General features: G+C 42.6%; 2 protein-coding genes across 4 annotated transcripts in view; one reads left to right on the forward strand and one right to left on the reverse strand.

The window, feature by feature from the left end:
- The window catches only part of PMS1 (PMS1 homolog 1, mismatch repair system component), a 43,354-nt gene extending 34,749 nt beyond the window's left edge, over positions 1-8,605 (reverse strand). The window contains exons 1-4 of one of the 3 annotated variants that reach the window (XM_084288811.1): positions 8,588-8,605; positions 6,076-6,229; positions 3,335-3,514; positions 1,263-1,365 (exon numbers count right to left, since the gene is read on the reverse strand). In XM_084288811.1, the coding sequence (XP_084144937.1) occupies positions 1,263-1,365; positions 3,335-3,514; positions 6,076-6,207 (415 nt within the window). In that variant the 5' untranslated portion in view covers positions 6,208-6,229; positions 8,588-8,605. Of the gene's footprint in view, positions 1-1,262; positions 1,366-3,334; positions 3,518-6,075; positions 6,230-6,978; positions 6,991-8,587 lie in introns of those variants that run through there. The other 2 variants (XM_084288809.1, XM_084288810.1) reach the window with 2 other exon arrangements.
- On the forward strand, positions 8,564-15,920 carry ORMDL1 (ORMDL sphingolipid biosynthesis regulator 1). Its single transcript, XM_084289325.1, has 4 exons — positions 8,564-8,733; positions 10,281-10,474; positions 12,773-12,924; positions 14,428-15,920. The coding sequence occupies exons 2-4, from the start codon at positions 10,301-10,303 to the stop codon at positions 14,561-14,563; spliced, it is 462 nt and encodes a 153-aa protein (XP_084145451.1). The 5' UTR covers positions 8,564-8,733; positions 10,281-10,300; the 3' UTR covers positions 14,564-15,920.
- Positions 15,921-16,225: the final 305 nt, after the last annotated feature.

Raw genomic sequence — 16,225 nt, forward strand, 5'->3', positions numbered from 1 at the left:
CTGCTCGAGGAGAAGAAATATACCAAGTTAGCAGTCATCTCACCAAAATCAGTGCCAACAGACCTCACTCACAAGCTTTGCCTCCCCTAATGTACCTCTGCTCAAGGCGCAGTGCCTGACAAAAAGAAGGGTATTAATCTACCAATACAACCGTAAAAATTCCTAGTTGCCAAGTTAGATAGTTCCCACAGAATTCATTTTTCAACAGTAATTGTTTCACAATTTTGACAGAACTCACAGTAACGCAACTTCCAGGCTCCAGACCAGGAGTTCTGGCTGTGGAAAAGACTGCAGCCTAAATCCTAAAAAGATTTCCTGGTTCAAATTAGCTCTCTGAGATGCAGAATTTTCAGATTCAGGCCTTTCTTTGGGATTTGTCCATTGACTAGCCCTAGGCAACTGCTTCTGACTTAATGGCTCCCTGCTGCCAGTCAGCAGACTGACAAGGAAGAGACAGGTCTGGCAGCCAGGCTCCCCTCCGGGTGTACAAGGCCCTCCTTGCTTCAGGGGGCAAGAATATTGACGAGCAGCTTCTGTGGCTCAGCTGGGATGTGCTGAGGGTGAGAACAGAGGTACCTTCACAGACAAGCAGCGACTGCTTCCTCAGAAGCCCACCTTAGTCACAAGAAGGGAGCAAACAGCACCTCCTCTGGGAGCACAGACCTGCTGGAGCGTGTATGTGAGGGGACAACGCTGTCTTCAACAGTCCTCACCGGGCAACAATCAGCCAACCAGAGCTACCAGCAGAACAAACGCTGCCCCAAACCCACACCAAGTCTGAAGCACCAAGGCCACCTCTGAGGCGAGGGCAACCTTTATCTTTCACACAAACATGCACAAGGATCTCTATGGCATGCCCTTCCGGGCAGGTTAAAAATAACTGAGGCTTTGCTCGGTTGGTCCTACAGCCACGCTGCTTCCAGCTACTCCCTCGTGTACAGGACAGCAACTCTTCCTCCTTTAAACAAGGGTTTTGCAATGCACAGAAACATTATTTTTGTTTTTATTTCCACTCTGCCAGCTCGAAGAAGAGAATCAGAGAAGGAGACGCTAGTTTCTAATTGCTATCTAAGACAACTTCCAAGACATTCTCATGATAACAACACGTTCTCAGCTGACAGACATAAGGCAAGACACGTTTACAGCTGCCAAGATTTCACACTCAGCCTTCAAGTATAGAACAGATATTTCAACATCAAATAAGAGCCCCAGAGAAACAAAAAATACCTGTCTGAATGCAACGCTAGAGCGCGGCATCCTACCTTGTCCAAGATGAGAAGGCCTTTGGGAAGTTATGTGCCCACTGTTATCCAACGTATACTGAGTGCTGACACTATCAGCAGCTGTCTTTGTTGTGATCAAAACCTGTAAATAGGAAAAATAGATCATGTTAATCAAGGATTCCCAAAGATCAGAAGGGGCTTAGATAAGCTTCGCTTCCACTCTAACCATCACGTTATGTTAGTCACCACGATTACATTTAATGAGTTTATAAAACTCTTCTCCTACAGGTGTTTTCACAGTCACAGAACACATGCAGCATTATCACTCAGTTTTTCCATCCATTTAACTAAAAGCCACGCATTTCTAACAGTGTGACAAAGTGCAAGGTATCCCTGGTGCCCACCAGGCGCACTTCTTTGTCTTCTATTCTGAACAGTTTAAAGGAACAACTAAATCCACCGACCAGTTTGCACTTCCATCCCTCACGAGAGAAGATATGCTATGCCAGCTACGTGGGATTACACAGACCCAGCTACTATCAAACAAACAGAATATTATCTTTCCACACCCAACTGTATCTAGCAATCACGCAGCAGTGTGTTTTGTAAGCTATTAAGGTAATACTCCGACCATCTTTAGCAAGACCAATCGCACGCCAGAAGATCAATCAAACTGCACCTCCCTGAGTTCAGGTACCAAGATTTTGAGTGACAGAGCCACTGTGCTTGAACCACCTGAGAGACAAAGGTTAGCAACTCCTACAGAGCTTCAGGATGTTCTGGTTTATTCTAGTTTCTCATACAAAACATTCTGAGTTCAACCTGTAATTGATTAATTGGAAATGACAATATTACAGACATGGTTAAGGGCCAGTAGTACAGTGCCTCTTAACTGAAACTTCAGGGGGCAGTTTGGGTAGGCTGAATGCAATTAACACCAAGAGCATTTAATTAATGTAATTACTGATCCATGGATTAAAGAAATGCCTACTAAAGTACTTAATACACTCAGAGCAACTCCCATCTCTTACGAAACACAACCTGGAGCTGCTTAAATGCTCAGAGCAGATGGCATCCTGTTCTGACAACTTGTCTGCAGGAGCCAGAGATTGAGGGCTGGCATCGCCTGTCAAAACACCAACACTTCTGAAAGCATCTTTGGAAATCTCCATCCACACACACAACCCACTCCTGCTTAGTGCAACGCGAACGTAGCCCAAGGTAGCACGGAGTCAGGCACTCTCAACCCCTGACACCTCTCCTGACCTTGATGGTTGACACTTCCCCTCAGCCACTGACACCAGAACCTTCCTGCGGGATCTAATCCTCGGCAGGCTTAGGAAGAAGAACCCCACACTTGATGGTGGCACAGCACACGGACAGAAAGGCAGAGCACAATGGAACACGCAGACGCCATGCCCTTCACATGCAGCACGAACATTGCTGGGATGGTTTTGAACTAACGTGGCTGCTTTTAGTCAACAGCTTACGTCGGAAGTGTCCGTACCCTGTCAGCGTCAGGCAACACAAACACCGGGCTCAGACTGGGGCAGGCCAGGGTGCGGGTTCCTGTTTACTCCTCAGGACAACACCAGGTTTGTGCAACTGCTGCCACACACATGTCAAGGAGCGACGTGGAGCCCAGCAAGATCCCATGACTGCTGCTCACCTAGATAACATCAAGGCAGAAATCCTCGCTGCAACTGCAGCTATGTGGGCCATCAGTGCCCTGACTGAATCCTCCTGGCCACCACCTTCTGCTTCTTACTTTGACGTAGCTTAATGCAAGGAGCAAACTCAGCCACACTCTTAGACTTTACATTTTCTGTTAACTCTACAAAGGGCAAACCGGTGTACCAAGCAATCACCTATCTATCTATACCCTGACACAAACGAAAAGGACAAAGAAACACGAAGCAATCCATCCCTGCTCCATTCTGGCTGAGACGACTTCTTGGGTAGAGAAAGGCAGCACACGCAAGGCAGACTGTTCTGGCAGCCTGGATGGAGCCTGTTTTCTGAACAATTTGAACACTCTGCTCTGAAATTTTTTTAAAGCTTTCACAGACACGCACAAATCACAGAAGTCCAGACACACAGCAACTGCTCACCTCTGATATGCAACAAATTGATCCCAGGGCTTCCCCACGAAAACCGTACGTTGTCAGCTTTTCAAGATCCTCAGAAGAGCTAATTTTTGAGGTGTAGTGTTTAATTGCCATAACTGGAACATCAGTGACCTTGACTCCACTGCCATTGTCTCTTACTTCTATTTTGTCAAACCCATAATTCTCCTTAAAAAGAAAAGAAAAGAAAAAAAGAAAGCAAACAAAAAAAAACAGAAATTGATCACAAAGACAGACAAATGAATTAAGGCACCAAAAAACAGCTAAAAATACTGCTTCCCTCTTTTAATATTACATGTCAATCTGCGTGATTCACCTTTATGTGTACGTGATGCATATTTTACCGGTCTGATTTAAATACTTCTCATTTCAATAAGCACCTGCATAAATAGTTACAACTCTGAAAACCCAGGCAATTAGAACAACTAAATGAAAGATGGAATTCAGATTCTGTAACATCTCACACTCAGCCCCAGCAAACAAATGCTTCCTTCCAGCTATATCATAATCTGCAGGTGTAAAGCACAGCCAAAGAATTCACAAGCCAGGAGGTTAAAGTAATTAGAGCTGCAGGATAACTAAACTTCTTTTACAGAAACCATGTGTGGCTCTTTGAAAAGATTATGATGTGACATGCAGAAAAGCACGCTGTACTGTGTGGTACATCTAGGAACCTTAAAACAGGTTTTACTTCGAAAAAACGTCTTGAGTGAGTGGCTACCATGCTTCCAGAGCATGTGGTGGGTGATCACAGAAAGCTAAACTGAACTAACTTTGTTGTTCCACCTGGACATACGCTAGAAGCAGTTAAGAAAAACAGGATGTACTCCCAGGGTTATTTCTCAAGGTAAAAAGTAATGCAACTCAAAACAAAAGGAAGGCATCTAAAGATAACACATGTATTCACATATAACCTGCATTATGAAACAGCAAAAGCCTCTGAGGCAGGCAGAGAATTATAAATATTTAGTTAATTGATATACAATAGAAACGTTGGTAGTTTTTGCTTTGAGTATTAATGAATATTGGTAAAGTTATCTTCAGGTGAAAAACAATGCTTCTGCTTATATTTGAGTCAAACTCCTACTGGGAAGCAACATGGAAACTGTGATGTACCTCAGCTGGACTTAAAAACACGTCGGAACATAGAAAGGGGAAATGTTCCACTCCACTGCAGTATGCAACAAGGCAGGGTTTGGGTTTTGCATTTTACCATGAACAACCGCCTTCAATTCCGACACTTGTCGTTCATCTGCTTTGGAAAACAGTGAGCAGATTTATCTTCTTCACAATGTTACTGATTGGTTTTCCATTTCATTTCTAATGTTCTTCATTTTTACTCACGCACATTGTCTTAAAATATTAGTGTATAAACTTTGTATTTTGTTAACACCTTCCACTTGTGCTCCACGGCCTTAATCCCATGTGATGCTATGAGATGTTTATGCTATTCTAACAGACCACTGATGCCAAGCCATGTGGTTCAGCTCCCTCCTCTTTCACTCACGACTGCATGGACCCATCTCTGCTTCAGCTACAACTCTCTGAAGATCAGTTCAGCTCATTAAACTGGCACAACACAGTCCATCCTTCTTGCTGGTCTTTTGCATTAGCGAGATGAACTGATCACGAGAGGCAGAAAGGTCTAGCAGTATCAAGCACAGGGTTTTAGGTCCATACTTTCTGAATCCCACCTCTGCTCCAAATACTACCATAGGCTGTTGCTCATCTCTCTGTTTAATTACAACACACGGGTGGAAATCAGACTTCAAAGATTAGTCTCAAATTCCCGTCGCTAGAGCTCAGTCAGTGAAATCGATAAAACCAATGCCCGTGGAGTCTCTGCACTCATACACAAGCAATTATATTGCTTAATCAACAGTTTTTAGCATACTTCAACCTGAACCCAGGGCATCTCGTCAAAAATAAAACCATTGCTCTACATATGCTTATTGCACAGTCATGCTACTGAGGCAGCTGACCCTGCTGCTCACAAGGCAAGCTCCAGCGTGTTTGTCTTTCTAATAGCAACAGAGCTGAGGTTCAAATTAATAACTAGATAACACGTAACATCTTGGCCACAGTTCAGTTTTTGATTAAATGACTAAGTTTATATTGTAATGAAAGCAGTACCACGTTATCTAGAGCTACAGTACGAGCTGATGTGTTCCCCAGTCTTGTCTAAAAGCCATCTGACACACCACGCGAAGACAACACCACCTATTGGAGTTTGGTCAGCCAAGAAGGCAACAGAAATAAAACCCCAGCCAAAGCTTCCTGCTACAGCTTGCCACTGCAATGGCTTCTACCTGCAAACCACCTCACCTGCAGGTTACCTCCTGCCTGGCAGTAAAAACAAAAAAAAAACTCAGTAAGCCAGTCTGGCAGTGAAACTCAAGTCCAGCATCTTTTAAAACAAGCTATTAGTCAGAAAAAAAATTTATGAGTAAGAAAAGAAGTATTAAATAAGCTGGCAATTCTTCTCAAGACACACTCAGCAGCACAAACACAACTTGTCGTTTCAGTGGGGCCTCAGAACATTAAGGGAAAATGATTTGGAACCACTTTTATTTGAGGTTAAAATGTATACTTATACACAATTATTAATACCCTCCCACCAACAAAACTACGACAGCCTAAAAAAAAATACACTGGCAGTGGAACAACCTTCCCAGCATCTTATTTTATGTATAATTACCTGCAAGCATACAAGAAAGAGGACTTACCAGTTTAACATCAATACTCGTGGCACTGGCATCCAAAGAATTTTCTATCAGCTCCTTCACCACGCTGACAACAGAGGTAATCACCTGAGAGCTCGAAAGGAGACGAACAGTTTCTGCTGGGAGCTGTTTCATAGTGGAATTAGAATCGGAGAAGCTGCGCAGAAACAAAGGAGAAATAGAATATAAAAGACACGCTACAAATCTGCATTTCTAAATAATTGTTTTACAGTGACTTTTAAATGTAAGTGACATGTAACGTTACAGCTAAGGAATAAAATTTTCAAGACACACTAGGACACAGCTTTCTCTCCAGTCAGGGAGTTTGACTCGTGGAAGAAACAGTACACAGAGGTCTAGACTAGAAAATATTATTTTAAGCAGACTTAACTTCTACCAAAAAAAAACCAACAAACAACACTTCAAGAATTCAGAGATGTAGTGAGGAAAGCAGTATACTATCTCACATATATAAAGTCATCTCCTCTAAATTACCATAACATGTGACTTTGATCTTGCAATTATAACAGAAAAGACATTACATGGCAACCTGGAGTGCTATCAGAAATGTCTTCAGGTAGAGTACCTACCTAGCACCACGTCTAATTCTAGTGCTAATGACAAAACCTAAAACTTTTGAAACTTTATCATTTTTTTCCGAACTCTTTGTATAATTTTTCCCTGCGTTTGTAATTTCTGAGCTCCGTGCTGCTGACTGTGTTCTGCATATGATTCCCAGTAGCCAAAAATTCAAGGAAGAAACGTGACTTGAAAGTAACCGCTTTGGATCTGGTGAGGGCAGCACAGTGGTGCTGAGAAAAGTTGTATTCATTGGCATTATGAACTACTGTCAGTAATAATGAAAAAACAAAAACAAAAAAAACAACTTCTGAATTATAACCTTACTTTTCTTATCAGACTTAGTATGTACCCGCAGGCAGCTCACTTGATTTCTGGGTCTTCCAACTGAAAATAGAGATGCCTCATATTATATGCCAATAGAGATGTTTTTATCAGTGAAAACACTTACAAAAGGCTACAAACTCTCAGTTGTATTATAATTTGAGACAGTCTACCATAAGGATTGTAAGTGGATCTGCAAGTTTTGGCATATATTGATCTTTAAACACACGACTAGACGTGATTAACCAAGCTCCAGCTAAAATCTTTGCTGATCCTTGCAGCCCGACACAAGGAACTCAACCATAGCTTTTGCTTGTACACAAGAACGGGGGCAGAAAGAGCATTACTAGCTCTTTGTGCCTCAAGGAGGGTTCAAGCGCTACGTCACTCCGTCTTACAAGGAACGTTGTCTGTCCACAACAGCACCCTTTACTGGGAGATGTGGAACGGCCATTATTTACACTGAAAGACAAACAAACCCACAATCCCAGTTGACTGATTGCTTCAGTCCAAGCTATCTGCTGGAGGACAGCGTGGCCGGTTCCCTGACTGCACACTCAGCATCTGTCCCGAGGATATGAGCACGTGGGGAGGAATGGAGCAAACCCAGAGCTCTTCCTGACACGGCGAGGACACCGGGAGGGTGTGCACAGCAAGGGACTGTGGCCAGCACCCCAGACTACCCTGCAGGGTACCTGCAGCTGATACAATTACAGAACGCTTCTCTGCCTTGATATCCTTCTCAGAAGTGCCACTGTAAACATGAAGTACAAAACAAATACATGGTTACCTGGAAAACAAACCAAACCAAAAAAAAACACTAACCACCACAAACCAATGCACAGTGTTTTGAAGAAGCAGCAGAATTAGCACTTTTCTGAGCACAGCACCAGAAGTTTTTTTTTTCTCTTTATACTTGGCATTTGCATTCCAAAGAGGATTTGCCCTTTAGATGTGGTTAAGAGATCTGACAAATCATTTTCCCACCAAACACACTGACAAAGGCAAGGCACACGGGAAGACAGGCGTTAAAGGCTGACCGATATTACTCGTCCAGAGGCACTCAGGAAGGCAGGTCAGGTCGCACACCTCACTCAGGGCTTCTGCAGCAAGTGTTTTCTGCCTTACTAAGAGCAAGCGCCAGACTGCAGCCGTGCATTTTTATTAAAAAACATTGACTAAGCTGAGGGAGGATCTAAGAAGCGATGCTGCACACTCCCACACCCACTCCTCGGCCTCCTGGGGGTTCCCTGGGGGTTCCTCTCTGTGGGAATTAATAAAAATAACACCAGAACAGCGCCAGGCAGCTCAGGGCCCTCTGCACTAACCTGGAAGCGATGGGGGAAGCCCCACAGCACCCGCAGGGCGCAGGGGCAGGCGTTACACGGCTGATTTTGGGGTCTGCCCCGCTTTATGGGGGGGTTTCCGAGCAGCCAGGCCCGCTATGGCGCTGGGGGAGCCGGGCGCAGGCCTAGGCCTGGGCGGGCGGCCGGTGGCGGGCGGGCGGCTCCTCCTTTTTCTCCCTTTTTTCCCCTTTTTCCCCTTTTTTTTTTCCCTTCTCCCCCCTCACGACCCATCCGCGCCCGCCCCAGCCCCGCCGTTCCCCCGCTACCTGCGCGCCCGCCGCTGCCGTGGGCGGCCCCGGCTCCTCCCTCCCTTTGCCTTTCCCTTCCCTTCCCTCCCCTCAGCGCTGCCGGGGGCGGCCCGGCCGGCATTGCCCTGCTCCGAGCTCCCCCAGCGCCCCTGTGGTGAGCTGAGGTGAGCTGAGGGGAGCTGAGGGGGGGACGGGGGGCGGCTGGGCTGGGGGTGTGTGTGGGGACTGGGGGTGTGTGTGGGGGCTGAGGGGCTGTGTATGGGCTCGGAGCCGCAGCGCCTCACGCCGGGGGGCTGGTGCTGGCAGGAGGGGCTGTGTGCGGCGTGGAGCTGCCCTTTTGTCCCCCACGGGAGGGCTCGGCGGTGGCTGTGCTGTCCCATGGCCGCCCCGCCTCGCCGGCGGCCCCGCACCTGCTCCGCGCCCTGCCCCCGGCTGTGGCGGTGCCGGGCTCCGGCCCTGCGGCTGCAGCGGCTCGGCGCTGCCCGGGGGCGGCTAAACGAGAAACGTGAAGGAAAAAACGCTGTCAAAATCTCCTAATTTCTGTCTGCGTGCTCACAAACCAGTGATGCTTTGTCCTAGCAAGGTGGTGGCAACCTTCTGTTGCAAATCTCAACACATGCCCGTTTGGAAATAGCGTGCAACAAGTGCTGGTTAAAACCAGCGTTGCCCCAGTTCAATTGCAGGTTTGTCGCATCTGTTTTTATTTTACCACCTCTGCTAATGTGCGTGTTGTACATATCACAGCGTGTTTTGCTGCGATATCACAGCTCCTACAGGGCTTTACTGTCCTAAACAAGGACAAGAAACAAACTTCCTAAAAAACGCAAATTATTTCTGCCAGTTAAACAACTCTTTTGTATGCTGATTTAGAAGGAAGTTAACAGCTCTCCATCACGGTCCCATAAATAAATACAGTCTTCCAGGTATATTGTCTTACAAGTCATGTGAGTATGAAGTATGCAGCAACTTTTTTTTTTTTTTTTTTTTTAATAATTATTAGAAATTTTAGTATGCCAGGCCAGGAGGGTCTCCTCCATTAACTTGTGTCAATTTCCCAAAGTAACCAGGATCACAAAACTGTGCTGTGTCTGTGTCTGTCTGATCTCAGCCAGACAAAAACGTCAAGGTAAGAGTTCCAAAATCTGCAGAAAACTGCCCGAGGGAGGAGGGAAATCTGAAATCTGCACTTGGCTGCAAAAGAGCAGGCCTACTTTAACCCTTATTCAGTCTTCCTAGCACTAGGTTGCCAGGCACTTGGTAAATGCAGATTTCCTGCGTAGCCTTAACACGAGTGAGAGGAGGGGGACAATCACTTGCTATGGGAAGTAGGACAGAACTGTGGATATTGTAGTGGCAGGAGAAAGAAATTTAGAGGATAAAAATTACAAAGATCAGTGTCGCTATAGGTTTGCACCTTCAGCTTCTAACAGCACAGCTTACTGTGTTTTGTTTTTTTAAACGTCCCTGTTGTGGCAGGCCTGGTGGTGTGGGTTTTTTGTGTGTGCGCGCATTTTTTTAACAGCTTCCAGCAGCCTCTTTGTAGTGACTTCTTTATAAAACATACCTGAAGATCTCGAGGTACATCTCAACTTAGGCACCATGTTCCTTCCAGACCTACTTATTTAAAACGGTCTTTTTCCTAATTCTCAGCCTGCATATATATATATCTATTGGGTAACTCTATAATACAGCAGTCTCACTCTTCAAACAGTTCTGTTTTACAGAGTTAAAATGAACGTAGGAGTTGCCCACAGCGAGGTAAATCCAAACACGCGGGTGATGAACAGTCGTGGAATGTGGCTGACATACGCACTCGGAGTTGGCATGCTTCACATTGTCTTGCTCAGCATTCCTTTCTTTAGTGTCCCTGTTGCATGGACTTTAACAAACGTGATTCACAATCTGGTGAGTACCCTCTCCTGTAAGACAATTTAAAAAGTTGTTCACGTGTATTTTTAGAAGCAGTTGAAGAGGAAAAAAGCCTGACTGTATGGGTAATAAAATCCATCTAGCCAAAACACTTTCTCTACATGACATATCTGCTATTAAATGGGTTGGCACATTTTGGGAAGAGGATTGCTTTGGGTCGAAGCAGAAAAGTTATGAGATATTTCTTATGTACTAAACAGATCTAAGAACTGTAAATGTAATGTATTAAAAATATTTTCAATTAATGTTTCTGCATAAATGTGTTCATGTCCTAAAATGTTTGATTTCAGTACTTCAGATGATGCTTGTTCCTTGAGCAGAAGCATTCGTGTTCTTTTTTTGTTTTGGTTTCTGGTCAAGCTAGATGACTTCAGCACACAACACTGTAACTATACATGACATTAAAAAAATTATATTTGAAAGCGGTGGGAAAAACTGGACCGCATTGACCCATTGAAACTGATTTGTTACTCAGTGGATTGTGATTTGAAGGATGACTTCTGTATGCAAAAGCATTTGGAAGCTGAAAACCTTGAAAATCTTTCTGCCTTCTCTCCCCAGGATGATATAATGCCGTTATAACTATTTAAATAATGCAAATGCGTATATTGGTCCTGCCAAGCTTAGAGAAAAGAAGGCTGTAATGCAGCAATTCATATTGTACTTGAGATTTGCTAACACGGCTTTCAAAGGCTAGCAAAGAAGTCTTGACAAAAAGATATCTTCCTCCTTATTTAGGAAAATAATAGTTCAACTTGAGACTGAGGTTAGGTAATATCCTCTGTAATCCTGTAGAATTGTTTTTATTTTTCCTTGAGCCTTTTTTTTTTTAAAAAATAAAATAATAATAGCAGATTATTAGGTTATTATTTTAATAATAGCAGGTTGTAAGCATTAGTAGAACATTTCGTTCTTTATCTTTGACAATATCAGACATGCCTGACTTAGGAAGATACTAACAGAAGCAAAAATTACTAAATATTTCCCAAATACCTTACTAAATTAATTCAACTCGATATAATGACAACAGGGATGAGAGTGTGCACTGGCAAGTGGTTTTCTAGTGGAACACAGAAGATGAGAATAAACCATAGTTTGGATATTTTAGCATTTACATGGCAGTTTTGTGTTGTTATTATTTATTATTATTGAAACAAATCCTTAGATGCTTTGATAAAGATTTCTGCTAGAGGAGAACTCTCACCTGACCTTAAAAGCAATTTTGGCGGTCCTTTGTGTAAGTATCGGTGCAAAATAAAATGTGCAGTAAGCATTTGGATGTCCAAAAAATGCCTTTTGCTTATTAAAACTGAGATACTTTGAACATCATGAATATTACGCAAACTGGTTCTTTTGTGGTACTAGGCCTCCGGTTAGGAGGCTGTTTCAAAAAAAGTGTAAGAAGACATGAAGTGACTTGCTCAGCTCTCACCTCCTTTACAAGAATTCAGAAAAATGTGATTTTTCTGTATAAATCTTTCTATAATTATTTCTCTGGGTGCATAAAAAATAAATGCACCTGAAAGAAAGAAAATTGGAGTCTTTATTTTCTGGTAGAGACTCTTGCTTGGAGTTGGCATGCTGTTTTTGATAGAAGACAAATGTTTGTTAAAATTGGAAAGTTTGTTCATTTGTTGAAACTGGACTCTCCTATACCAAATGAAGGGACTCAAATTTATCTTTTAGAACCAAGTAGGCATCCTTCCATCATATAATAAAAAAGAACAATCCAGTGTGGCTCAGGAGAAGTAGCAGAGATGGACAGATGGCATTCAACAGATTGCTGGTAGTTAGCTTCAAAGTATTTGAAGCTAGAGGGGGATTGCGAAAACTTTCAGAAGTTCTTGTAATATTGCCAACGTTCACAGAGATTTTTACTTTGTGTAGACTCTACCTTGTAACTCAATTTAAGACTGTTAGGGAAGCAGTAATATACATTGGTAGCCCTAAACTTTTTACAGTACTTGTTTCAATTCTGTTGATGTCATTCCATCTTTGCCATCTGATGTAGAAGACGAGGCACTGGATTGCATGTCACAGACCTCAGCTTTAATTCTGAATCCGCCACTGACTGTGTAACTTTGGGCAAATCATTTCTTGTCTTTTCCTTTTGTTCGCCACTAATGTGTTATTTCAGGTTAGCTGCTCTCCTGGGTGAGAATTCATTTAGTCTTTTTTTCTTTTTTCTTTTCCACAATGCATTGAACAATGTAGCAATTATATAACACAGATAAAAGTGCCACTGTATTTGCTTTTTTTTTTCCCCCCCCTCAGGGCATGTACGTCTTCTTGCATGCAGTAAAGGGAACTCCTTTTGAAACACCTGATCAGGGGAAAGCTAGGCTACTAACACACTGGGAACAACTGGATTATGGAGTACAATTCACATCTTCAAGAAAGTTCTTCACAATCTCTCCTATAATTCTGTGAGTTCTAAACTACATTATGATGATTTGAGTCATATAACCCTGATTTCAAAAGCTTTGATGAAATGAGCTGCAATTTACATTTTAAAGCATATTCTCTCTTTCTTTGCTTGTTCGTATCTACATCAAAGATGTAGGGAATATGTATTTAAAGACCATATCATCAACAGTCTTCCTTCCTGCAGCTTTCAGTACTAATTCATGTACTGAAGTTGAAATTTTAAAACCCATCCCATTAATAACTGTTTACAAAATTAGAAAGCTTGTGAGGAAAACTTACTATTAACCCTCAAAGTTCTTTCAGAGATTTTGAAGTCACAGATACTGAAAAGCTAAACTACTTGCCTTTAATGCATATACATTACTTTACAGCTTTTATTAACCATTTTGGATCTTGTGAGTTATGCCCTCATAACTTCCGTAAGTGGCAGTGTGCACTGAATGAGGCCCATGGTACTGCATGTCAGTTGTGCCTTGTTCAGATTGTCTTGTGTACACTGGTTATGTAAATAGACTGATTGGAAACTCTACAGCACCTGTCTCTGTTGACAAAAGTACGGTTGCATAACTGAAAGAAATCAGATACGTATTTTATATCCAGTCCTAAAAAGTTTGTCTGTTTTTCCTATAAGGAAGTTGTCCACTGGCTTGGCAGGGTTGGGGGAGGCGTGAGGGAAGATATGGTGTTGTGTACAGAAAGTTGTTTCACAAAGGTTAGAGTATGAAAAAAGTACTTATAACTGCTCAGATAATCCTCTCTTTCTTCAAAGATAGCTTCCTGCTCGACAGTGAGAATTTTGTATTCCTAACACTTGTATATGGTTCTCTTCACGCACCAAGAATGTGTAAGAAGCTGAATAAATGTCTCCCATTTGCTGGAAGAGCAAACAAACAAACCCAAATGTGATAACGCCACTGCCATGACTAGTTTTTGCAAAAAAATAAGATGAAATTATTGGTTCAATGTGTTAAAAAGTACGTAATGAATTGGGTTCTGAGGCACATTCCCTCACTTTTCCAGTTGAACAGGCTGTGGACTAGCTTTAAAGCAAATTGTGTTGGAAATGCAAACCAGACATTTTAAGATCATCCTGCTCACAGATGTGCTTAGCAGAACTGAGTTTTGCACTGAAGAATGTCGAATGGTTTGTCACTGAGTTTGCAAGGGTAGCTGAAATGCACATAGTTTTGGTAACAGCTCTTACACCATGTAAAGTCTGTATTACAAAGTCAGACGCTCTAACTTCAGGGGTGGGGAGAAATGCTGGAGGAAAATTCTACTTGAGAGTTGCTTTCTAGCACCTTGAGAATAATTGAAAGAAGATACTTAGTCCATAATATTATTCTATGGCGTTATAGAACCCAAAGTGAGATACAGGAGTATATCCATTGCTAGCTAGTAAAATGTATCTGATTACTGGAGCACCTTTTTCAAACAGGCTTCGTTGGTGTATTTGTCGATAAGGGTGCCATCAGCTAAGCTTGTTCCCTTTTCTCCTTCAGGTACTTTCTGGCAAGTTTCTACACAAAGTACGATCCAACACACTTTATTCTCAACACCACCTCTCTTCTGACAGTGCTTATCCCCAAGCTGCCGCAGTTGCATGGTGTTCGAATCTTTGGCATCAATAAATACTAAGCAGAAGGTGTGATGCTGACCGACCCTGACATGGCTACTGCTTCTTGGGCAAAGGAAACAAGTAGTCTACTGTGCCGTTCGTCTAATTGTATTCGATGAGAGATGCATTTACATCTGAGGTACAATTACTACTTCCTAAAGCATTGTCTGGTGTGAAAGTTGGGTTTATAAGAAGATGCCTTCAAATACCGAAATGTGAAATGGAAACGTCAAGAAGAAAGATTTCTGTGAAGAACTGGGCAGGCCTAGCTCTAAAGCATAATCAACACTAAAGACTGTATGTAAGTCTGGCTGATGCAAGTAAGGAAGCTACGAATAAATGCTGAAATGGAGAGTGATGCTTCACAGATGCCCAATCAGCCATGACACAAGTGATAATCTACTAAATAAATCCAGAATTTTTCCATTGAAAGGACTGGTGGGGCTACCATTGCAGGATAGTTAAAAGTAGCTGGTTACTGCTGTATGGATTGTAGATGGGTGTGTTTGTTACTGCATTGTGGAAGTTTGTCTCACAGTAAATACTGTGACAGTTGGTATAAAATGGTGGTATAATTCATGCCTTATCTGCTCTTGTGATTTTTGTCACAAAGACTGAAGAAAGTCCTTAACTGTCAGCTCAGGGGATTTCTACATCAACTTGGTAGCTCGGTTTATGTATGCTTTTGCAAATTGTCACTCTTGCATTTATTTCGTTTTGCTTACCAGAACGTTGATTTGTCAATGTGTAAATGGGACATCCTGAGAAACTGAAATGTCTTTTAAGGTGTAGCTTTTTGACTGCTTTCTCTGATACTTGACTGATGGATTATTTTTCAGTAGCCGAGAGACCTGTAACAGTGGGGGAAAGGGTTGCTGTTGTTACAGGAGAAGGAGCTTCACTATAGAACAATATCAGAATATGAAGAGAAACTGTAAATTGTAAGTTAGAATAGAAGTGGAACTAGAAATAGGTGAATTGACAGATTACATGGCCTAACAGTATGCTTTTGCAGAAAAGGATATAAATAATTTGCATGTCTTGGAAACGTGCAGGAATACTGCATTTTAGGGGTACCGTGTAGTATTGAGTAATCTTGTATATAATCAACTCTGGAACTAGAATGAAGGAGGTACAGCTGAGCTCTAAGCGCTTATTTCTGTATCCTAGCAAAAAAAAAAAGGATGAATTTTTAAGTATACCATGTGGCTTCCAGACAGAAGCGACTCAAGATTTGACAGAAGACTATTTAAGACTTGATTTACATTTTGGTTGCAATGACAGCCAGTGAGGGGGAGGACAAAAAAAGCTCAGTGGTGTATTTCTTTTCTTGCTAAGAGAATGTTCTGGCAATGTGTGATAAATATGTTGTTTAAAAAAAAATGTCATTGGAAGTAAAAAATGTCTTATTTGTGCAAAAAAGTGGTAACTGGCTATTTTTAAAATAACATCCATCACCACATTACACTAGCCCCTCAAAAATGTCACAGAAAATCCCTGTTTTGTGCAAAAGTGCCCACGACCTGAGGACACGGACTGGGTTATCAACGCAGCGTGACGGCGGCTGGTGGCGGTTAGTGGCGAAAGTGCAGGTGGGACAGAAGTAGGAACCGCGGCTTCGCCGCTTTAATTTTAATTTTAATTTAAAATGTGCGAGCTGCCCTCCCCCGGCCGCCTGCCCC

This window comes from Netta rufina, assembly GCF_964035555.1.
Source record: "Netta rufina genome assembly, chromosome: 6".
Lineage (NCBI taxonomy): Eukaryota > Metazoa > Chordata > Aves > Anseriformes > Anatidae > Netta > Netta rufina.